This window comes from Heliconius melpomene, chromosome 13 (assembly GCF_056956725.1).
Source record: "Heliconius melpomene rosina isolate 202511_hmr_F chromosome 13, ASM5695672v1, whole genome shotgun sequence".
In the NCBI taxonomy this organism is placed as follows: Eukaryota; Metazoa; Arthropoda; class Insecta; order Lepidoptera; family Nymphalidae; genus Heliconius; species Heliconius melpomene.
This window is the reverse complement of record NC_140401.1, coordinates 6,932,354-6,958,238: the sequence shown is the minus strand read 5'-3', so window position 1 is coordinate 6,958,238 and position 25,885 is coordinate 6,932,354. Positions and strand designations below refer to the sequence as shown.

At 31.4% G+C, this 25,885-nt stretch overlaps 2 protein-coding genes across 14 annotated transcripts in view; both read left to right on the top strand.

The window, feature by feature from the left end:
- The window catches only part of heph (polypyrimidine tract-binding protein 1 heph), a 316,994-nt gene extending 296,921 nt beyond the window's left edge, over positions 1 to 20,073 (top strand). For 11 of the 13 annotated variants that reach the window (XM_085196823.1, XM_085196830.1, XM_085196821.1 and 8 more), the window contains 8 exons: positions 5,175 to 5,388; positions 7,004 to 7,200; positions 7,635 to 7,668; positions 8,728 to 8,820; positions 9,699 to 9,813; positions 11,914 to 12,015; positions 13,269 to 13,346; positions 14,953 to 20,073. In XM_085196823.1, coding sequence (XP_085052949.1) covers positions 5,175 to 5,388; positions 7,004 to 7,200; positions 7,635 to 7,668; positions 8,728 to 8,820; positions 9,699 to 9,813; positions 11,914 to 12,015; positions 13,269 to 13,346; positions 14,953 to 15,085 — 966 coding nt within the window. In that variant the 3' untranslated portion in view covers positions 15,086 to 20,073. The remainder of the gene's footprint in view (positions 1 to 5,174; positions 5,389 to 7,003; positions 7,201 to 7,634; positions 7,669 to 8,727; positions 8,821 to 9,698; positions 9,814 to 11,913; positions 12,016 to 13,268; positions 13,347 to 14,952) is intronic. The other 2 variants (XM_085196828.1, XM_085196825.1) reach the window with 1 other exon arrangement.
- Positions 20,074 to 21,082: 1,009 nt separating this feature from the next.
- Positions 21,083 to 25,594, top strand: 140up (RPII140-upstream gene protein). Its single transcript, XM_085196820.1, has 6 exons — positions 21,083 to 21,473; positions 22,028 to 22,193; positions 22,871 to 22,959; positions 23,530 to 23,663; positions 24,108 to 24,216; positions 24,839 to 25,594. The coding sequence occupies exons 1-6, from the start codon at positions 21,301 to 21,303 to the stop codon at positions 24,957 to 24,959; spliced, it is 792 nt and encodes a 263-aa protein (XP_085052946.1). The 5' UTR covers positions 21,083 to 21,300; the 3' UTR covers positions 24,960 to 25,594.
- Positions 25,595 to 25,885: the final 291 nt, after the last annotated feature.

Sequence of the window (25,885 nt, the reverse complement as noted above, 5' to 3'; positions counted from 1 at the left end):
GCGTTTTGCGAATAAACATATCATCTGTTAATAATTATTAAAATATATATATAGATATAACAACAAACAAATCTATTTTTTAAAAAGTAAGCAAAAAGAATCATAGGCCATAATAAAAATTGAATAGCATTTTCAGAAAGTAAAATAGAATCGACAATTCCAAGCTTCAGTAGCAATGATAGGGAACGCAATATTTTCTGAAACTATAAATGGTAGTGTATTTCTAATCAAAATCACAGTGCTCCATCAATACACGTGATTGATGGCAATGATTCATTCGTAGTGAGTGCGAGTGCGAGTGCGAGTGTGAGTGCGAGTGCGGACCGCCTCTGTTCTAATTCCCCATCCATAACCGACGACGACTGTCGCGCGCGATCACTCATTTCACCGAGATCACCTGGAAATACATATTTATTTTAGAGATTGATCTATTTTTGTGATTTTCATTTAAGTGATTCATTAATTTTGTTCTGATCTTTGGCCTTGTGGTATTATTATTTATACTCCTATTCGGGGATCTGTGGTTTTCCTATGTGGGTCAATCGGTGCATAGGTAGATTCTATTTACCATCGAGTATTTCACTGTTCTTATACTGTAATACTAGCGATCCACTTCTGGCTTTGGCCGCTTAAACTTAATGTTATAGGCATACTATGCAAAATTTTCGTATGAATGCGGAACAAAAATCCGTCTTTACAAACTTTCACATTAATAATATTAAAAATCTAAAATTATGATATTTAAAATGTAAAAAATATTTTAAACGTAGTTAAGAAAAAAGCTGCCGTTAATGATTTGTAACATATTAATATTTATACCTAATCACCAAATCGTAGCGCATGTCCAATCTCCACTCGGAGAATTGATTTCGGGGACGCTTCGTCTATCAGAGAGGGGAAAACCTTATAGATAAAATATTTTCATTTTCCCAATCTGACAGAATAAAAGTGGGGTGGAGATCCGGAGATCCACCACCTAACACGCACTGTCTCGAAAATTGGGGAACACCATGCCTTTTAACTAAATGATTTCCATTATTTAACTGCCTTTATTTAAACGTAAAACCTTCGAACACAGACAAGTCGAGAAAGGCTAACCGTTTGGTGCATCGTTTTATTTTTTAGTACGGCACAGCGTTAATATGAAACTCAAGGCAACGTTTACAGGTTGAAGGCGGTAAAGGTTCGGTTTTTGTTTACATTTTAAAATTGCACTTTGCACGACGACCGCGACTAAGCGGGGCTTTCCCGTCAACACACACGGGGACATATTCAAACAATGTATCTGTCGAAAATGTGATACTGCGCTTTCTTTGTCGAGTTTACGTTATTCGTTCGTTAGTTTTTATTTTATCTTTGAGTATATTCGATATTGTGAAAGGATATAGAAGAGGAGAGCTTTATTGTAAACCTAAAACATGGAAAAATGAAAAGTTAAAGTTATTTAACAATGTAACTTTAATTGTGAAAAAACGCCAATATTCATAAATAGAATAATTATATTTCTTTAAGCTATATCTAAAATATTGCACTATATTGTGAGCAATATTATATCTGTTATTATTATATATTTTACTTTACAATTCGCCCAGATTATTTATAATAATAATAGCAAATACCCAACTTTTAATTTATTATTATATAAAAAAAACATTTCTACTCAAACAAATAGATTTAAATCTAGTATTTAAGCATGAAAAGGACATACTAAATCAAATAGAAGTAAAACTAGACTCGCCAGAGTTCTAAGAAGTAAATAATAATATTTGCAGCGAGATAATTCACGCTTCCTTGAGTGCGCAGCGTTCAGTCACTATTAAAATTTAAATCACATTTAATCTAATTATACTTACTTCTCATCTAATAAGAATTTATATTTCCAAGCGTAACAATTAAATAACACAAGGTTAATAGAATTATATTCCCACTGGTTCTACTTTAAGTTTCTAAAGCTCGACACTCGTTTAAACTTAGACGAATCGTGGTTCTCGTTTGTTTCCATTTGTATCTGTACTATCAATAGATCAAGGTTCCCAGCAAGTACCTAACACTGTTAACCTCAAAGCAATTATCGTAGCAAAACCTAATAAATAAATAAGTCAACTTTCATAACTGTTAAAATTCACCACTCATTTCGCCCATCTGAATAATTTATGACGAATTTGGTACTACGTAACTCTGTTTATAATTTACAGGTGAAACAATGCAAACAATACTAGTGTTCATAGACAATGAAAATTGACGCTTTTGGGCACAAAAGTGGACTACTTCATTATTCATAATGTCATAATATAGTTAACATTTGCTAATATTAAGTTTCATTGGGGGTGTATTAAGGAGCGGTTTTTGAGCAATGGCGGCATCGATCGTTGTATATTTATCACTCGCAATTAGGAGTTACCCTTGAGTATTAATTACGCTCTCTAATGGAATGAAAACAATGTACCGTAAAATAAATCCAGCTGAAAATTGATATTAAAATCTATATTAAAATGTACGAATTAAATAATATAATAATATGCAATATGTTGGGCAATGTTATTTATTACACGGAACACAAATATTATTTGATAATTTATTCGTATGTTTTTTTAAAATATGGATTGATATTTTTTTTTGAAAATGAAATACATTCACATACATAAATACTCGTATATAAGCATTCTTCAATCTTGTTATCTTATAGTAAGGGCAGGTATAACGAACCGAAGTTGTTAATTTATTAATCGTTCTGTAGTTAAAAGGATTTCTTGAATAGTTAAAAGCACTTAGTAGTATTTGTTTTCGGCGGAGCTCCGAGACCGGTCGCCGATAAGTGGTCTTTATCTGTGACTAATCGAGCGAATGCTTCCAAGCCTAATACAATCAATTAAAGAACACCGCACTCGTATCTCTGTTATTTCTTCTCGGATATTTATTTTTCTCAATGTTTTCCTATTAATTGTACAACTGATAGCTAAACATTTTATTTAATCTAAACGTTTACGACCTGTTTAAGATCTGAAAATATTTTATAAATTCATACACAATTTATTATATTATTGTAATTCGACACAGTATGTTTTTATAGATATTGTAGAAAACACTAACCTAGTGAAGCAGTACCGATTTATAGAATGAGCATAACATTTGCAAAATTTTCCACGATTTTAACGACGAGCAAAAAACCAAATGCATTCTGTCGTCTACGTAATCCTTGCACCGGCAACAGAAGCAATCTGGGCGATGTTGGCTCTTATAAATATTAAACGTTGCGAGCTCGGGACCTCAACAAAAACGTTTATCTGGTCTCCGCGGAAAAACCGCCAGAATTAGCAACAGGGGGTGGATTAAGGCAGACCGCACCTAATCCTTCTCTAAGAAGGCTTTGCTTAAACGTGTTCTAACGAGCTGAAGATAAAACAATTACCGGGGACGTGATTAAGAGATACGGAGGACACTTGTTACGTCTTACGACGGCTCCATCTCGCTGCTCTGACGGCCTTTTTGCCGTTAGCCGAGCCTTGCTTACCCCGTTGCTAAACATCTAAAGTTAAATCAACCTGATTTATTACTTTAGACGAATTTTAATTTTCACTCAAATGAGATGAAATCCCATATTTTTTTATGTGTTGCGTGTTCAAAATTGTAGTATTTCTTAAACACAAATAATAATTTATTTGCACAATATTCTATTGTTATAGAAATTTCCTTATTTTAAGTATTAATTTGTGTAGAACAATCTTAATTTGAATGAAAGAGGTGATTTGCATCTAAACGTTACATACATAATAGCCCACACGGCAAACAAAGTTATATCCGCTTACGCACTTCCACGCATTCAATTTCCAACAAGACCGAGTGTGACGTTTCACAAAACTAATTACGTATCGAAGCGATCTTCTTTACGCTTTCTTGCGTGCTTTTCGTATTTCCATATAAGTTGAGCTATAAACGAGCCAATCTATTCACGTCTACACATCAGGGGTTCGCATTTGCATATAGAGCAGAAATTTATTAAATCTACAGCCAATATTCCAGCTTTCCGACATTGAACTCTTACTTATTCATTGCGTCTCTGAAATTTTTATTGGATTGTAAAAAGGTATTCAAATTTATCTTCATTTATAGGAAGTACAGGCGCGGTTTAATCAACGGTTTGGGCGAGCCCCTTTTTTAAGTCAGTTGTGTTTTTACTAGCTATAAGATATTTAATGTAAAAATTAATGAGCAACAACGAAAAAATTCTATTACAAAAAATGTTTAATCTTTCTCTGTTTTTATACCTCACGAAATAACTTGATTCGGTATAAACAGAAAAATTGTAATTTTCTGAAATGATTCGTGTGCCTTTTATAACAAAACAGTCACGTTAATTGGTTGAATTAATAATATCGTAGCCGAGGCCCGGCCGCGGGCATCGGCGAGTTGACGGTACTAACGAAACTGTGCCACAGAAAACGCCACGGGCACTATTGTTGGACCGTTTGAATTAACGAAAGCGACGGGACAGCGTTTCAAAAGAAATTGCAAGAAGGATAAACAGTTAAAAATTAAAGTCTATTTGCGGCTAGCAAACTGCTCGAGAGTAATCCCCGTAGTAACATTTATCTTTTCTAAATTAGATAGAAGAAGGTCCCTCGCGGCCGCGTTACCTGCGTGTAAGAAGCAAATTGATTTAATGATCTTGAATAAGAGATAACGTTATTTCTTTCCAGAAAAGCACTCGTAACATTACTAGTATTTTATTTGTTATAAAAGTATCGTGCAGCGCAGGTAACACTTTGTGCCGGTGAAAAGCAAGCATAATGCTCAGAGAGTTGAGTGCTGTTGCATTTTAATTAATTCTCTTTTCTATCGCGATGCGGTGTTATCAGCCGCCCGCAGGCGCTGTGGACAAACAAATTGGTAGCACCGGAGGAAAGTAGAGGTTTTGACACCGTCATATTTTTCTTTGCCTCTGCATAGTTTTTCTAAGTATTGATCGTTTGTTGAACGATGAAAGCTTTAAGCTTCATTGTTTTCATTCTCTGAACAAAAATATGTACATTTATATTTTAAATAACGGACGCTGGAATCAAATTGAATAAATACAAAAGTATTATGCCTGGCCTATGTCATATTGTATTAAGTTGGGAAAACTAAAAACTAATTGGTATTATCAAGACAGATACTAACTAGTCGTGTATTTCCAGGCTCTGGACGGCCAGAACATCTACAACGGCTGCTGCACGCTGCGCATCGACTACTCGAAGATGACTTGCCTCAACGTGAAGTACAACAACGACAAGTCGCGCGACTACACCAACCCCACGCTGCCGTCCGGCGACGGCGACGCGCACCAGCTGTTGACCAGTGAGTTGACGCCACTGCGGGCTCGCCTCGCCTTGGCCCTCGCGTCCAGGATGAGTTAGTCTTATACTGAACACACACCTGGAAGCTTCCACACTTGTATACTTCTGTAGTACTCACATGTAGTCTCTACGAATTAATTTTGAATCTTGTAGTGTAAATACTCTTGGTATTTCTTTACATTTTCATTTTTCTAACATAAAATTATATTTTTCAACATTTATGAATTAATTTATTAATGTTTTATGATATTTTGCGTAACAGCGATATTAAAAAAGCACATTCACTATTCCACTTCCCTCCCTCGTCTTGTTTATTATTCATAATCAATTCTAAATGTTTCCACAGTGACTAATAACTTATCATAAATCCCCATTGCACCGTAGAGGGTTGTAATATATGAGGATTATTTCTGTAAAGCCTATTTGTTGCTTTTATTGTTGTATACTATCGCTTTGTATATTAGGATCCCAACAAAAAGGGGACTTATGGTTGTATGGTTTCTTGTCGTTTCATTTCTTGCATAAAAAGCGATAATACTTTTTGTATTTTAGGTTTTGTTTTTCTTTTGAAGAATACATTTTATAAATAATATACATTAAGAAACGACGTTTTCCCAGTTAATCCTCTTTTCTTTTTGTTTTCCTATTACTTTTACGAGTAGACTTCTTCTAACTTCTATTTTGTCGTGAACACTTCATATTTGTTTCAAATACTTATTTACTTATATACATATATTTCTTAAAATTTCGTGGAACATTCTAAAAATGCGGTTTTTACCCGTATACTACAATTTGTTGTAGTAATGATATTTACGACGTACGTATTCAGATTTTCTGGCGGGAACCGCTTAAAATTTACATTTCGAGAAAGAAAAATGACCTAACCGTCCAAGAGGCCTTTATGCACATTTGCATTTGCACATATGCAAATGCCTTAATCCAACGTCTACCTACCTACCATTATTCTTTAAAGTAATCATATATTTTGCTTATATCTAGAGTGATTCATTGTTAGCTGAAATGCGACCAGTTTTACTTTAATAAGTTTTATATTTATTTCTAATATCGAATGCCTATTTAAAACATCTTTTTAATAACAATGTAAACCTAATATAAAAAAATATATTATTTAAGTATTTCTAAAGATTTCCTATTTTTCTTATTCTATTACTTCATCAGTAAGTATTTAATTTCACTTATAAATGCCTTTATAAAACTAATTATGTATAAGATTAGCACTAAATATTAATTATTAAGCTGGATTTTATGCTTATGAGGTAGAGTAAACTAAACAGAGTTTTATTTAACTACATCCAATAGTAGAGGAGCATCACTCGAAATAAAACAAATATATCTCATAAAGTGCTTTATGTACTCATATCTACCTCAAGCTTGTAAATTAATTAGTTATTTATTAACCAGAATTAATAAATAACTATGATAATAAGCTATGGTCCAAGTTTTAAAGGATTAATAATAATTCCATTTTCACACATGGGCATACTACATAAGATTTACCATTATTATTAACACTTTTAGTTAATACGTAATTCACTATTTTGTGGACTAACAATTCATGACTAAAAAATAATACATATATTTAATTCTTTAAAAATTTGTTTTTCTAATATATTTTAACAAAATTTATAAAATAACATGTATATGTATAGGTGGAGGTGTACTGGCACCACCGTTCCTAGGCCTCAGTTCGGGTCTGGCATCGCCATACGGCGTGGGAGTGGGTGGAGTCGGCCTTCCCGCTTTCGGTGCCCTCACGCTGACTCCCGCGTCGCCAGCTCTGCGCGCGCTCACCGCGCCTCCTTTACCTCTGGCTACAGTACTGCTCGTATCAAATCTGAACGAAGAGGTAAGTATTACTAATAAACGACCGATTATTTTATGATATAGCAACACATGATATATAGAGTAGAAAGACAAACAGACAAATGTATGCTTATAATGTAAGAGCAATACTTAGTAAGTTTAAAAGTTGAAGTTCAATATGTAACGTTAGGCACAAACTGTAGACATTATTTTTATGATTCAATTTGGTAGTTTAATGTTTATTGGCAAATGCATATGCTAACACAATAGCCGGTAACGTCCACTGTGAACTTAATAAAACGGGATACGAATACAAAGGACTAATTAAACAAGACTAACTTGGCGTTACAGGCTATTACATTTTATATATTCTTAAACTCCTTAAAAATAAGTTGCTAATTTATTTATAGACATAAAATCAGATATCTTTTACGACTATTTATAATACTATCTCTTTTCTCTTTCCTATTGTTTTAGATGGTCACGCCTGACGCTCTATTTACCCTTTTCGGTACGTGTGCACATAAATCCGTATTTTATATTAAAACATTAATATTACTCCTGAGGCTAGGCTTGCCAGATTTAATTTACGCGACATACTACAATTGGGATGTTATTTTAATTGATTAAATTATAATAACTGTTTCAATCTATCATAACCTTTTTATACCCATTTTACTAAACTTTCTCGTAATCTTAATGGAATATATGTTATATATAACTTATCTGGCAAACCTACTTAAGTTCCTATAATTTGGAAGACAAATTGTCAACTAACATTCTCAATTCTTTACTGATAACAGCATCCGATGACTTTTTTTGTCGAAGCTTCGCTTGTTAACACTATCCATTCTAAGATCATTCTAAACGCTTTATTAACTTGACAATTTGTTTTTCAGTCTTAGATGTAGTTAGGTTAGTGTATGTTCTCGTATTGTATTATTCAAGTTTTCAATGAGTAATAGTTACAAATGATTGAAATATAGTATTAGTTTATACTGAATATAGTTGTCCAAATGTTCATACGATGACGGTAAAAGTGTTAAATGTTCATATTTATGGAGCTCCCCATGGTAAATGTTTGAAGTTGTTCAGAACCTATGCTTAATGCAGCCGACCAACCAAGGGCTGTCTACCGCTAAAGCATTAATCGGAAGCTTAAACGTGACCTATAATAGAGCTTGGAGTTGTTTTCTTCTTATATTACTTTCCATCTCTCCAGTTTCACGACATTATTTTATATTCATTCGTTTTACTAAACCCCTCTCTAATGTTAGAACAACGCGTGTTTAAATGTAACTTGCTTAGCCGTAGGTATCAACTTAGATCATAACCTGGCAGTCTCAACTTTGCTTCTAAGCACAATATAAAAAAAACTTTCAAAATTTTACGATGATACTTTGCGAAATTTCAAGTCGACTCCCTGTTTTTATTGTCCCAGAGTAATTTTCGTTAATAAGTATAAAAAAATATACCTTTAGAAGCACATTTAAGACTGCCATACAAAAATACGTTAAATATAATAAAAAGCACGTGTTGTTTAGTTTTGTAATGCATTTTTATAATGTAGGCGTGTATGGTGACGTGCAGCGAGTGAAGATACTTTACAACAAAAAGGATTCAGCACTAATTCAAATGGCAGAGCCGCATCAGGCTCATTTAGGTATTGTTTTATTTTCAACTTTATTGTCTAACGTATAAGGGTGGTATATTATAAAAGATGTTCTTTGTTTAGAAATGCGGATATCATAGCTTTCTACTGCTTACATTTCATATTGCGTGAAGTGGTAAATCTGAATAACGCGCTTGCACTATACTTATGATAACATAAGTTGAATTATTCATTTTTATGTGCATTTAGTAAAGTCTTATTTACTTACAAATTACTCTCTACTTTTACCATATTATGAAGGCTAGAAAAAAAGAAAAGCAGATAAGCTACATATTCTTTCAGTTTAAATAAGTATTTTTGGATCAATTTATTACGTTTTTTAAACATGATTTGTTAAATTATGTATTGTTGAGTGTGTAATCACTACTTTACCAGTTCGGGAAACAAATAATTCAGTGCAATATCTGAGCATATGAGATTTAACGGCTTATGTTACGAGCACTATGGAGTCGTTTTATATTAATTGTACTGTATTTATAATGAACTGCTCAGTGTTCATCCCGTTACTTGGCTTACGTAAAATATGTGTATTATAACTTAACACTAAATTACTATTAAATTAATAATTGTTATTCTCAAATAGTCCCGGAATTATAGGCTTAAAATGTCTTAATTTGCAAATTATTATAAATAATAGATATATACAAAAATATATATATTAAAAATAAAAAAAATAAGTTTGTATTACGATACTTGAGGTTCCCTCTGCCCACCTTGTTGTGTGCGGGATACAGCGTAATTTTTTAAGCAATTTACGATCCTTTTAATACAAAAATGACTCCTAGATCTCTAATTTTCAATAATTGTACATATAATTTACTTAATCATAAAGTTTTTTTAATATTAAAATCCATATTATTGCTACCCAGCCATGACTCACATGGACAAACTGCGAGTGTTCGGGAAGGCGATGCGCGTGATGCTCAGCAAGCACCAGACTGTGCAGCTGCCGAAGGAGGGACAGCCGGACGCCGGACTCACTCGGTAAGTGAAATTAATATAATATTAGTATTTGGATTACTTGGGCTTACTTAGTTGAGTGAGTCAATATGTATTTACTCATATATCTAATAATTACTAAATGTGATGAACACGAGTAGGTATATCACAAATAAAAGATAGATATAGTTTGAAGAACTGTCATAATTATTATTTTTATTTCATAGTTCTTGAAACGATATGATTTACAACATGGTTATTGTTGGCAAATAAAGCAAACTTTTCTTTTTTGATTTTTTTTTAAATGTCAGATATAATTTAGTGAATAAATAACAATTACGTTCTTGCGATATTTTTTTTCTATTAATTTAATGTCTATTATTTAAATAAATTCATATATTTCAAAACTCATCTAATTACGAATAACAACAACTAACACAAAACAGTATTGTTATATATTAGCACACTGAGAGCGCCTTAGTCGTTCAGCAATGTTTACACTTATACCCATTAGGTTGTGCTTCATGTTAATATAGAATACGCGACAGAACTACGAAATTACAAGAATTATTATACGGAAACAATATTTTGCTACTATAATGTTCTTATTTATATTTTATTTTATTATTATATGCAATTGTAAATTTTAGTGTTTTTGACAGAATGGCACAAAAGATTGCACAAATATATCAAATTAATCCTTTCTCTTTATTCTACGTAGCAGAGTAGGCAGAGACTACATAGTGTCGAGACCCCTTGTCCTCGGAGATTTTGCGACTTTGCGTGAGTGGCGGAACTTAACGCCGTACTTTGTCTTTACATAGCGAAAAATTCACGATATTTTTCCATTTAACCGATGTTAATCACGTCAATGTTAATCACCAGTTGTTGACCAGCATGTCAATTTTGTTTCACAAGAAAAAAAATGTTTTATATTATAGAGAAATTACTTACTTTTACTATATGATATATACCTTAATTTTATTTTATTTTACCATTAGATACTTTCATTATTAGAACCAAAAAAGAAATCATGGAAACTAACTAACTTGGCTTTTATAAAGTTTTAATAATTTGTAGCGACTTCGGTCTTTCTAAGTAATGTGTTTATAAACGATCTGGTTTTAATATGCATGACCTGATCTCATTTGTACTTCGAAAACTACTAAGCCGTTAATGTTAATGTATTTATTATTTAATAATCATTTATTTTTATTTTGTTATCTCCCTTATGTCGAGAATTGAAAACGTGACGTTTATAAATGAGTCTTATAAAGTACTGGGTTTTATATGTACATATACCCTTATCAGCATTACAATACTATTTCGTTCAAGCTGTCACTTTTTTAGATTTTAATCATTTAATGTATAACACACATGCTTTGTTTCCATAGTATCCTAAACAAACTTTTTAATGGGATGAATATTTTAATAGGTCATCCTAGCCCCTAACATCAGCTTTTATAGTAGTACCTAGTAGTTACAATAAATAGCACTAGCATAATAATTTAAATATTAAATAGAATTTCAACATACCTATATATTATATTTTTTTGCAAATATGTTAAAAAAATACGATACTTATACCGCAATTTAATTGCAGATCGTTGTATGAAAAACATTTTATCTGATACCTGAACAAGCCACAGCATAAAAGACTTAATCGTGTGAATTGGAATGAAGTCAAACGATTGACCGCTTAAATCGAGCCATCGCAACCATTTTTTTATTAAAATAAACACATATCATTTATTTTATATGAACGTTGCGAACTTCTTATTAATACGCGAATACGTTTTTTAATTAATCAATGTAAAACTATGTAAGATCGCTGATTAAGTTGAAATATTTTCCCCGTAAAAGCTTAATGATAATTGGGATCAAATGACCTACCAATTTCTATCGGTTGCCATAAACACAAATACTTCTGAAACACAAGCTATATACACTAAGTTTATTTCTTGTAATAAAAATGATTGAATGGCACATAACAAAAAAATTGCTTCACATTTAGTAACCGAGCGGTCACAGGCGAAACGGAAAAATAATGTTTTGGAAACAATATTTTACAATGAAATATAAATCCCTTTGTGCACAATGGCCGGAATTATTGAACGTGTTCTATAAATTATTATTTTCTTTCAGGGACTATTCTCAGAGCCCTCTCCATAGATTCAAGAAGCCGGGCAGCAAAAACTATCAGAACATATACCCGCCGAGCGCTACGTTACATCTGTCCAACATTCCGTAAGTTATACCTCTATTAGGCGTGTATTTAGCTTTTTGTTAGACTACTGCGAAGCAATCGAAGGTTAATGTGTTTGGAATATATGTTATATTTAGATATATTTGAAAATATCGGTAGATACATGTAATATTAAAAAATATGTATACAATTTAAGATGTAATATAATATACAGATTTAAGTTATCTTACACATTTATAAAGGGAATTTATAATAAGGACTTAACTCATTAAAAGACAATCATTTGTGAATACGACGTAAAATATTGTAATTTATATAACCTCAATTTAATACTCCAATTACATTTAAAGGACGATTGCAAATGATTCACTTAATCGATTTACTAATGAGATACAATAATCGAAATTAAGTTATTAATTGAATAATCCTTAATATAATAGATTGATTAGCAACATTAATTACTAACTAATGAGGTATTTCAATAGTTTACAATTAAATTAGTAATGGAATAACATTGACGTAATAATTAATATTTAATATACTTACTACATGGTGGGGAGTGGAGTTCATAACGGATTTCAATAAAGACTATCAATTATAATCATGTGAAATTATCATATTACGATGGTAATCCCTCGTATTATACATATGTAGTTTTTCCATATTAATAATTATTAAAGGAAATCAACCAGAAGTTAAAATTTATTTGTTATTTGGGTATAGTCGTATAAACTCAATTCAAAAAATAAAAATATTGTAAGGCCAGTCGTGTGGCGTAAATGTAGCTGTAAACCGATTGGTTGTGGGTTCGATCCCCAGTCGAGGAAATGAAATGTTTAATTAAATTTTTATTTCCACGTCTTCGCTCTGGTAACGAAAAAGCGCGTCGTCGAGTGCCGCCACTCAACACGCTATACCTCAAGAATTTAGCGGAAAGTGGGGAGCGGCTCCCTCTGCCTACCCTGTTACATGCGGGATAAAGCGTGAAGCTGAAAAAATAAATAAAATAAAAAACTTCTTAATAATTAATTTAATTAAATATTTCAATATCATGATTATTATCAACATAATCATCCGCCACCTGTCTGGCTCAAATCGGTCGTAGAGATTTGATCTTAGGTCGTTAATATATCGATTCTAACATTATATTAATTATATTTTTTGTAGCAAAAAAATATGATATGACACATAAATTTTAGTTGGTATTATAATTAGTAAAGTACTAGCTTTAAAGATGTGACAATAACGTAAAAGTAAAATTTCTAACTAAACAACGTATTATTTTTTCTTATAGAGCCACTGTTTCTGAAGATGACATCAAGGAAGCCTTCACCAAACGGGGATTCACGATCAAGGCCTTCAAATTCTTCCCGTAAGTTCAGATTTTATAACATTTTTATAATTAAATTAAATAATAGGTTTCATATTTCAAAACGGTACGCCTTTTATTTGTTTTTCCTTCTCGCGCTCGGGATTAATATTAAACTGGACGTTATTATCTTTAGCATCATATTAATTAAGTACTAAAATATCATTATACCAAAATTGAATTTAGCGATTATTTGATAAATATGAGGGCGAAAATTTTGTAACATACTAAAATCATGACGTGGCCTTGCTCTGTTTGTGACAATTTTTCTGTCTTCTTTTCTATAACTATTAAATTTCGCCTATTCATTTATTATAAATATCATGGTTTAAGGTAATTTATAGATAATTGAAAATTCAGCTCTTGAATAGTTTTTTGGTTTTTTCCGTAGCTTTTAAGGAAAAAAAGAACCCGTATAAGATGACTTAGTTGTGCGTTTGTAGGTCTGTTTGTCTGTCTTTTACCTCAGGACCGCTTGGAGATATCGAGTTAAAACTCAAACCATATACTCACATCTACAGTATCATGATTTCCTTAAGAAATCGTATTTCTATATTTACTGGGTACAAAAATATATGGCAAAAAACGCGTAAGTTAACACTGTAAAGAGAATCCAAATTAATAGGGTACTTCCGGTTGAACTAGAATTATGAAATTTGGAAGCTAGCATCTACAAGGAGTACCTACTAGTTCACGAAATCTGAAACTATACATTTGTGGCTAAATCTTAAAAAAATGATAGCCTTAAAAGGAGGCAAAATTCGATAATTATTAAAGCCGTTAGTTCAAGTGAGGCTTTAGATGAAAGGGCTCTGGCTAAGTTAAGTTTAAATTTCAGAGAAGGCTCGAGACCTCCAATTTTGTACAAAACTGCTATATTTCGTGTTATTTCAATTTATTATCCCGTGAAAGATCTCTAGTGTCCTGGGATAGAAACTATCCTATAGTTTAACTTGGACTAAATAATTAGTAGCTACGCAAGACGCATATTACACAATACTCCTCACTCACAACTTTAACTTATTATTAAGTATTTAAACCTACGGGATATTTTCATCCCGGGATAAGACAAATACGTCTTATTTATTATTTCATATTTCAACAATGTATGATAAAATATGACAACAGTACAAAGAAAATGTTCATACAAACTTTTATCCCATATACTGCAGGAGCCCTTGCTTCTTCCGGGATAAAAGGTAGGCTAAATGTTGAGCCTTCTTTTATTTATGTGTTGTGTCAAAATAATTAAAATGCAAGTCTGTTTTGTATAAATTTGTATTCAAGAAGGTACCATATAATTTTTTTTGTCCTATTATTATTACATTACTTATCGGGGATAAAAAGTAGTTTTACTTTTTTTTCTACATACATAAACAACACTCATATAAATAACTAATGGAATTAAAAATTTAACTTTCTTTAACGTTTTATAAGAATATATCAATTGTTTATCACACGCAGGTAGATAGGCATTAAATATTGTTACTATTTTATATCTATTTATGTTGACGAAGCTTGAACTCGAATTGGAAATATGTACAGATTTTATTTTTTTATATTATGTTTGTAAAAAAAATGTTACTATGGATGTTTTTTAATATTACAGGAAGGATCGTAAGATGGCGTTGGTACAGCTGCCGTCGATCGATGATGCAGTAGCGGCACTTATCAAGATGCATAATTACCAGCTCTCTGAATCCAACCACCTGAGAGTATCTTTCTCAAAATCAAGTATTTAAACTAAATGACCAACGCTTCCAAGGAATATCACACAACAGTCGATGTAAACATTATTAATGAGATTGGCCACTAGGTATGGGCAATTATAATCGATTTGCTGATCGATTCTCATAAACATAAGCTTTAATTAGCTGAGTGAGATGAATCGAGTTATCACAGGATCGATCATAATCGCCCTCGTCTAGTTAATATTGAATGCAGACAGACTTATAGCTCTCAAGCCTTACTGTTTAGTGATACGACTGTATACATCGTACCTCTCTGACAAATCGAGACACTAACTCGACTGAAAAAATTATAATATATCTGTATTACGCTTACTCGGAACAGTCTAGAAGTTAAGTGCTACTCTATTTCACTAGAATACGTACTATCATATTTTAAGGCCATCTTTCCCAACGGCAGCTAAAATCGATTTAAGTTAATTTTTTTGGGGTTCTCGAATTGTATTTGTACACTTGAATTGTGTGATATTCATTCCGTATTTTTATCGTTCAATATATTATTTTTATAAATATTTTATTCCGGTACGTTCGTTTGTCTGTCGGTCTGTTGGTCCGTTGGTAACGGATTGATAGCAATTAGATTGCGCTAGTATTGGCAGATGTCAAACATCGCCTCGGTCTCGACGTCGGCACTCGATAGCCGGACTTTTACGGTGAATAGTATTACATTTTACATTATTATATATCCACAATAGCACATTGTTAAAAATATTTCTTAATCGCTTATAATTTGCAGTTATTATTATCTAAGATTATATTTTATAAATATATTTTATGCTCTATTTTAATCAGCACAATTTATTATGGCATTTTTAAGTAATTATAGTTTTGTACGCATACACATTGTCTGCGTACGTGTTTAAACACATTGTCTGAAACGTCCAGAAATGTGTATGTGTGTGCAATATTAGTTATAGATGTTAAGTATATTTTAGATATAAATTTGTCTTCTTTATCCGGTTCCAACCGGAATCTCCACTACATACTTCCACAACTGTTTCGTTATAGAAGAAATATTCACTTTATTGTTACAATACTAGTTCTCGATTAGTTAGTATAATCACAACTACTAACGGTAAACACCTAGTTGATATACGCTGGAGGCTGACGATTACGAGCGATATAATCAAGTGACATACTAAATGAATTACACTAAATCGATTACACTCATGTTTATTAACGTTAATTAAATGATTAGTCTTGCTTGATTGAAACGATTTTAACACCAGTGAAAACTAGCATCGATTACTGCGTAGTTGCTAGTAAATAATCGATATGTCACAGTGTCGTATCACTCGTGACCGCGCGCCTCCATATAATCTATATAATGTTATGTTGGTGACATAATAGTGACATGATGCATTTATTTTGATGTTAATTTATATTAATGGTAGCTAAAACAATAAATGCTCGTGCATACAATTCACTAAGCAATTAAGTAGATAGTTATTTATTTCTCTCTATTCGGGGAGCTCTTACTAGCAGTGTGGTGTGGTATCATTTTCTATACAATAAATACTATCACAGTGTTCCCACACTGACGTTTCCACGTTTAATGGATGTTTTCTCGAAGTTTCATCATCTATACCTTGCAATTCTCGCGTTACTTGCAGTATTTTAGTTTTAGACCTTCTCGTTCTCGATGCTTTGTACATACGTCCCGAGATCTTACTAAGCACCTAATTGGTTTTCACACATCTTTGCCTTCTTAAATTAATAAAATTGCGTCTAGTCCAATGCAAAAGAGATTAAGTTTTGTGGAATAAGTAAATTAACGTAACTTTAAAATTCCTCACGAAAACTAAACTGTAATAGCGCTTTATAGAGATATTATTTATTTATTGTAAAGTATTTCGGTCAAATTAATGGTGCCCATAAACTAAATGTTCTAATTTTTAGGACCATATTAAGTGTTCAGTTACACGTCCAGTCTATGATTAGGCAAAGAATGCGTGAAACAGATACCTGAATTATAAGAATATAGTGAAACATTGCTTTTCGCAATATATTAATTAAATTTAACTGCCTAACATAAAAAAGTGGAATTCATACATATCTTACCCTGGAATTAAAAGTGGGGTTCCAACGGATTGGTGATCAGCTTTATAAAACGAACGAGGAGCGGTGAAGGTCGACAGCGCATCATCGGTAAGGCTCAAAGCGCCTCGTCCAGTCGTCCTCGACATATCCTTTCGTCACAAATACCTTACGATTTCTGTTCGTCATGAAGCTGTCGTATCAAATATTTACATTTATTATAAATTGTATCATATACATCACGTACCGTTATATTATATAAAAATAGAGCTTAGTACGATGATTAAACTAAAAAAATTAGATTGTCATTTCGATGTAAGGTTGAATAGAGAAATTGAATCAAAGAAATTGAATTAATCAGTACCTATATATATAAGAACGTGTAAGTAGTTCGGTTTAATGTTAGGCGACCAGGGTGTGGTGATATTTTGCACGTTTTTGAAATGTTTTTCTATGGTACAGAAACCTGTGCCTGTTTTGAAATGGTATGACTGGTGGTGGTCTGTGAAACGGTATCGTATATTGTAACAAAATCACAAATAAGAGATTACATATCTACATTACTCTGCGGAGAACGCTACACACGCGGCATTCGCCATTATCTTTGTTTTCCCGACCCGTAGGCGTACCCGGCTGTAAGTATTAGTTGAAATTTACAATAGTCCGTTGAAAGTTGACTCGTCGTTCCCACTGTCCGATATACGCCTACGGGCTCATAGAATATTGAAGTTAGCATTTCGCTTGTGCTCAATTTGTAGATAAAATAACAGTGTGTGTAGCGTTTTGTGGCCTAAAACTTTCTTAATAATATCGGTAATGACTAATTAGATAATTATAGGAATTTATGTGTTTAGAGAAGTATTTTAAATATTTAGTATAATGTCGTAATGTAATTAACAATAATAAATCAGTGTTTAGAATGAGATGCCAAATCTAAAGTCAATACACATTATTTTAGGTAAAGCGTAAATGAATTAATCTTAACGTTTATTAAAAAGTTGATGAAAATGTTACAGTTAAACTATATTTGAGAGTTTTATTAAGCGCAATATATTATGTAATTTTATTGATTGTAAGCGAACATTGTTTCACTTTGTTAGTTAAAGTTACGCGGTGAAAGAGATGTGAATGTTGTTTTTCAATCAGTTTGTAATTGCTACTAAACATTTACTTTTCCAAGGGCGGGATCCATTTTGATAGTACGACATGACTGCACGAAAATCATTTAACTGAATAATGAAATATATAAATAATAGTGACGTCTCGAATGGATCCGCTCTTGACTTTGCCTTTGTGACTTACACATATCTGTTTATATCAATCACTTTATCCCTAAAATTTTATATTTATCACCCTTTTACTACATTAACTCGGTCAACATATCAATAGAAACGCTAAGGATGTATGACCCTATTCACTTACAACCCACTTTTATTTTTTATCGTATATTGTTTTTCAATGTAATTAAACGTGTCGTCTGTGTATCCTCTTTTTTTAGTATTAAGCCTTTTGTGTGGTTAATTTCGTTCTTATTTTTAACTTCATTAATTAAACTATTATTATCATTAATTCTTTTTGTTCTTTTATTTTTCCACTCTTCCTTTCCTTAATTTTAATTTTATATGACACTTAAGTAAAACAATATTTATTTTATTATCTGTGTATTTATTTTATTATTTCATAAAAATATCAAAACTATTTGTAAATAGAACTCATAAATTTTAAATGGGATCAATATAATGAAATTGTGTACATTTGTACACCCTCTATACTTTAGACATATTCTTATCTACTTAGATCTTAATATTCTTGTAATTACAAAACTAAAAGCTAACGTTTCAATACTATACTGTGTATGTATATCTGTACCCTTCGACTCGCCGTAGTCTGTGGACGTGCGAGCATTAGATGAAATACAGGTTGTTGAGTGAAAGGGGTAAGGGACTCAAATATTGCCAATGGTATGTTTTGTAAAATATTCAAAAATACTACGCACAGGGTAAAATGTGAATATATGTACTGAGCCCGGCGCCGAGCGCGCGCCGGGGCGGTTGTTCGTCCGTGCCAAGTCCCTTATTCCTGTGAAAGAACTGAGACCTTATTGAAACGTTGATCTAGTAAGTATAACTGCCAATTAATAGGAAAATATCCGCAAACTATTAAAGTAGATAAAAAGAAAATATTTAGCGAATTCCTTAGGACCTATGAAGTGGCAGTTATCGTGTTAATTAATGTAAATACACAACTTTATAAATAATTAAAATAAAGTTATAGAACTATTACAGATTAACATAATCATTAATTTAAGATTTATTAGATAAATATCCTATTCTAATTTCAGTAGTCGCTCTAGTTTACCTGCCTACAGAGGAGTTTCTTCGTAGTGACTTTATATATACCTACCCAACTTTGTTGTCATACTTTAGCAAACTTTTGTTAAATTATTAAAACGTTAATGGTGTGCAAATTAAAGGGTTGTGTGTAAAATAAAATAGTTTAATAGATATATAAATCGTTCCAGATAACGAAAATATTGTACCTATCCTTGTTTTGTCTTAGGCACATCCACTTGTTTCATCGTAATTATTATAAACAAACACCTCAAGTGTTAGACTAAATACTATTTAAAATCAATATGCCAAAGACCAATTGTTAGAAAAAAATAACAGGGATCTATCAAATATTATTTTCTCTAAATAGAAGATCAAATATATTATGATTTAAGACAAGCTTTAACGAGCACTCAAATGATGTATTTTGATGATTGTTTTACGTAAGTTTATTTTTGTGTAAACGCTACAGGCCACTTTTGACGGCTACACTGTCTGTCAACTACAGTTTTGTGAAATATATAAATATATACACTATTTTAACGTCTAAGTGACTACACTATTAAACTCTAGAATTATTCTTTGTCATTTTATAATAAAATATAGTTGAAAATATTGCTACATTTGTTTATTTGTCCTCATCCCATGGTTGGTCGCTACTCGTTCGAAAAAATTGAATTATAGATTGACTGGACTAAATTAGTTACTATTAACTATATGAGACCAGTTGGAGCGCAGGTGAACAAGCGTGCGACTGTTAACGCGACAGGATATAGATTCGATTCCCACTCTAGGAAATGAAATATTTAAAATTTTCATTTCGTTGCTCTGGTAACGAAGCAAAGTGCGGCGTTGAGCTTGAGCTCCATCACTTAACACGCAATGCCTCCAGAATTCAACGCGTGCCCTCCAGTGGCAAAGAGAAGTGTATCAATGCCAACAACCAATCAAGTGTCTTAACACTAGGATGCCCGGTTCTCTCTGCCTACCCTTCTGTGTGCAGGATAAAGTGTGAAGCTAAAAAAAGATAACTAACTATATATTTATACAATAACCATAAAATTATATTGGCATTCTTAGAATCTATTTTAAATAAAATGTATCTAATATGTATTTATAAATTAATTAATAAAAATATTAGAAATTTTCAAGGCACAAGTGTAAGTCTTCAGATTAAACGTAGAAATTCAGTTTTGAATCACAATCTGATATTCTATGTAGTGTCAAGGTGCCACGGTTATATTATAGAGGAACTAGCTATTATTACATAAATAAATTTAGGTAATATATAACAAATATTCATTTGTAGTAAGTAATTATTTTTTTTCTTAAAAATATAAATAAATAAGAATGCATGCTAAAAAGGCTTGCTAATTAAATATTTATAAAAAAAGTATGTATTCAAAACCATAGACAATTTTTTTTTGTTTACTTTATATGTACACAATTTTACGTGCTTTTCAGTTAAATATTAAACTAAAACTGTAATCTTTCTGCTGTAACAGCTGTTTAAGACAGTAGGACTCTCCTAGGCAATGTGCTAAGTAGTGATTACAGTTTTTCTTATGGACACTCTGATTTTTTACAGCTGGCAATGAAAAAAAAATGTGACATTTACATAACATTTCATTTGATTTTGACAACAATATTTGACAAGAGATTAAAGGTTATGTAGTTATTTAATAGCAAATGTACGCGGTTTTCTTTACTAAATATTAATAGAAATTCTGCTTCGTATCGCAAATTAATAAACAATTTTTCAAATTTAGATAACTATTTAAAATTATAGTACAGTTTTTATAATACTTGATTAGGTATAAAATGTAATTTTTGGAATCAACAATGTTTAGAATTTTGAATAGAAGATTAATTTTTGGGACAGCTATTAGACTAACACCTACATTTATAATACCTATAATTGGGCAAAGAAATGAAAATGATATTGATAATACAAGCAGACGCGAAGATATAAAGTCTACAGGATGGGACAGAGTCAAAGCTATGTATACTAAAAGGTAACATTTATATATTCAGTTTAGTACATAGATTTTTTTAATTCATATTTCGCCAAGTCATCAACTTTTACAATTTAAAGTTTGTTTCCATTTTCATTGCTACTATAATCATGACACAAAGCCTACATTTTATGATTCAAAATAATTAGTGAATCCGTACATGTCAGTTTGGATTGCTTTAATTTTATTTATATTATGGTTATCTACTTTTTCACTATTTTTGACAACACTATTAGTTTATGATACAATAACTTCATATTATATAAGCATCAATTGTATCTACTTTGATTTTAAGTATTATTTTGTCAGTTTAGCTTCATAAATACAACAGAATTGGTGGGCACTGGGACCTGGTAATAAGATTCTCTATACTTCACATTTTGTCCAAATTTGAGACTGCTCTGTGGATTGAGGAGGTGAAAATAACTAATTTCCCGCAAGTGGGGTTGAAATCTGCAACCATCATTTTTCACAGTCAAATACTGTCCCGCCCCAATGTGTTGTGGTCTGAATTTTAGTATTCTTATCAAATAATGGTTCTTTTCAATTTATAGTGAACTAGATGAAGTATCTGTTGAATTGCATAATGTAGCTCAAACCACTATGTGTGGTTTATTTGTGGGTGCATTTCTAGGAGGATTTGCTAAATCAAGATATGCTTATTTAACTTTCATGGAGAATAATCAAGCAACAATATTTAAATCAACTTTTGAAGCAAAGGTATAAAGTATTATTTGTTTTAAAAACAAATTTGATCAATAAACATAATTATTAAAAAATACTATTACTATATTTAGATATTGACACATATATAATGTAATGTATCATATAGTTGGCGAGGGTAAACCTTTTAATAATAACCTAATAGGCAAATAATCATGAGAGGCAAATTATCTTTAAAGAACTAGTGTATATATAATACCAGAAGGCCTTTACAATTCATGAAATTAATTTGTTTTCTCTATTATGGGTAATGAAATATGTAAAGGTTATTTTTTTACACTTCAAATGATACAAAAATGTACTTAATAAAGCAAAAAAAAAACACATTTAACAGATTTACATTTTAAGACTAATTATTTACAGTATTTTATACAGTATGAAAGTCTTGTAGTAGTAGTTTACTTTTACTAAGATTCTATTTTTATAAAAAAAATGATCTAATATCTAGATCAATAGGTAAGAAGTAAAATCTTTTCTTTGTAACTAATGGACCCAATGCCAAACTTTGTCTAAGATAGACAGAGCAGCAGGGGAAGTGAAAATAATTCATTTGGACTGATGATTGAATGGACAACTTTCTCATTTTGCAGTTTAATATTGTCCAATTACGTCACTGTGGTGTTATCTGGTTTTTCTTGCAAAAATAATTAAGGTTCATTCAAATATATTTCCAGAAAAAAATGCAAGATTACATAACAGTTTCATTTGCTCGAGGAGCTTATCATTGGGGCTGGAGACTTGGCATCTTCACTGGTATATTTAGGTATGTTATTATTTTAATCATATAGAAGGAGGAAACCAAGCATAAATTATTTCGAAAACATGTTTTATTATTATTTTTTAAATTATTTATAGATCCTAATGGGGGTTGCTTCATTTGCTTCTATATGATTAATTTAAGTAAATGTATCAAATAAAAAAAAAGATTGTAAGGAAAATTTAAATGATTGTTTAATATTGAAACATTTGATAAATGAATATTGTATTTTTTTGTTTCATATAAACTGAATATGTGTAAATAGCAGAGATGTAAGAACATTAATCTATCTCTGTCTCTGTAATAAAATTTATTGTATTTATTTACCTCTGCGCGACAGCATCTGTTTGTCTATTCATGATTGCGGGTTTGACCCTTGCTCTCGTGAATTATTATTTGTTATCCATAATAGTTAATTACTATCATTTCTCTGTTTTTGAGGACAAAATGGAGAGTGGTTTTCCTCCACTCAACATATAATATTTAAAGTATTGAACATAGGTTGTTACTACTTATACTGTTGCAAATATTTAAAAAAAATTGACTGATATTATTATTTAATACTTTCAATTTCAGTTTAATTTCAACCACATTATCTGTATATAGAGATGAAAGTTCCCTAGCAGACTATGTAACTGGTGGTATAATTACTGGAGCTATATACAAAGCTAATTTAGGGCCGGCAGCTATGCTGGTTGGAGCAGGCTTAGGTATGTACTAAATGTAAAGTAATTTTCTATTGTTTTTCTTATTTGTTCTTATATGAAAGCTACATTACAATGTTAATTATTTATATATAATTTTGGTATTACGTCAAAAATATGTCTTGAAGAACCTAATGAAGATATATTTGTATTTAAAAAAAGCTGCCCAATAATTCTTTGCATTTTCTCTAATGTGTTTCAGTTCATTACTATTAATATCTATGAGAGAGCCAGTCGTTTCGCAGGGGCACAAGTGTGTGACTAAACGCGATTGGCACCGCGCGGCTTTGAGTTCCGCTACTCAACACGCAAAGCCTCTAGAATTCAGCAGAAAATAAGGAACAGAGTGTCTTAACACTAGGTTCCCTCTGCTTACTCTGCCGTGTGCGGAATACAACATGAAGCTGATTTTAATATGTTTAATATAAACATTTAAATTTTCTTTTACAGGCGGTGTTTTAAGTTTATTTGGGGGAATTCTTATCTTTAGTATACTTAAATTAACTGGACTATCTATGGAGGATATAAGAAAGTCTTTATATAAACTAAGAGAAGCCAGGTATTGTATATACTATATACTATAATTCTTAAAAAAATTGACATTCACTTAAAAAAATGGTAATCTTGTATTTTATAAAAAAAATGTACTTATGTATATGCGGCGTTGAGTTCCACCACGCAACATGTCTCCAGAATTGTGAGGAAAGTGGGGAATGGAAGTGTCAACACTAGGCTCCCTTCGCCATTCCCTCTGCCTAGAATAAAAATATTGAAACTTGTATTCAAAATTATTATTTTATGTTTCAATAACTTTAAATTATATCATATAAGGATAATTCTACCTTCTATAATTTACAATAATTTTTTATTGTTTTTTAGCTTCATTCTGTATCCTATTATTGTTCTTGTTCATATGAATGGTTATCAGTTATGATATCCATTTTTCGACATTGCGTATTAGTGGAGAAACTCGACGACTCGTTTTTTCTTTTTACCGTAGGGATGAAACAAAACTAACTCATCACGTGAGTGCGAATCAAACCCATAACCGTCATGTTTACAGTCTGACGTTGCGACCCGACGGCCCTATATTTTTGTTGTATTATGCATTATATTTTAAAATTTAGATAAACTTTATTTTTCCTTAAATCTTAGATCATAACCTAAATTATTGATTTCAGGCAAGATCAAATGAATCAAGCAATAGATAAAAGTGCATATGAAAAACATGACGATGTAACACGACACCATGATGAAATTGTTCAAGAAAAAGGCGTACAAATTATTGAAAATTTATCATAACTTACATTAAGAATGTTTTTATCAGCAAGAAAGTAGGCTGGAGAAATGGATATGAATGTATCTTTTTGCTCAGGGTCGGTACCTAGTGTCAAGAAACTCCGTTATCACTTTTATACCCATATTCCGTTTTTGTATGTTGAGTAGCCTCAAACTGTTTATTAAAAATAAATATTTAAATTTAGTAAGTATATCGAATATATGGGCCAGTCCTGGTGCAGGGGCTCAAACATGTGACTGTAACAGCTACGGGTTGTGGATTCGATTCCTACTCAAAGAAATGTAATATATAATATTTTTATTTCTTCGCTCTGGTGTTGAGAGAAAGTGCGGCGTTGAGGTCCGCCACTCGACTCGCAATGCCTCTCGAATTCGATGGAAAGGGAACGGAAGCTCTTGAAACTAAGTCTTCTCTATCTATTCTGCTGTATGGGATACAGCTTACAGCTAAACAAAAGTATCATAAAACTTGATTTGTATAATAATGATAGACATTTTAATTTATATTTTAAAAATGTTTCTTCATATCTTTACACAGGTTAATTAATATTTGTGCTGACAACTTATTATGTAATTAATTGGAATATGGTTCATGTTAAAGTTCAAAATATTTATTAATAAAAGTAAATAAAAACAAATTTTTGAGTTTGCTTATTTTAACTCCTGGTAAAGAAAGGAATAACAATAAAAATAAAGATTATTTTCATATTTAAAACCAGGAACATTTGAAATCAAATTTCAAATCTAAAAAAGTTTTTTTCAATTCAACTAAAAAAATGTTTTTTTTAAATTTTCAATTAAAAAAAATATGTATACAGTATTATACATATTTTTTTTAATTTTCATAATAATGTTTAAAATACATTTATATTTTAAAACACGACTTTTAATTTGTTTACATTTTGAATCATGTCAAAAAGAATATGGAA

What these genes read in the sequence shown, in the direction of transcription:
- 140up (XM_085196820.1), top strand. Translation starts at nt 21,301, where the DNA reads ATGTTTAGAATTTTGAATAGAAGATTAATTTTTGGGACAGCTATTAGA. An exon ending in AATCAACTTTTGAAGCAAAG is followed by an intron (nt 22,194 to 22,870) that starts GTATAAAGTATT and finishes ATATATTTCCAG; the next exon opens with AAAAAAATGCAAGATTACAT. An exon ending in ATCTTCACTGGTATATTTAG is followed by an intron (nt 22,960 to 23,529) that starts GTATGTTATTAT and finishes TTTCAATTTCAG; the next exon opens with TTTAATTTCAACCACATTAT.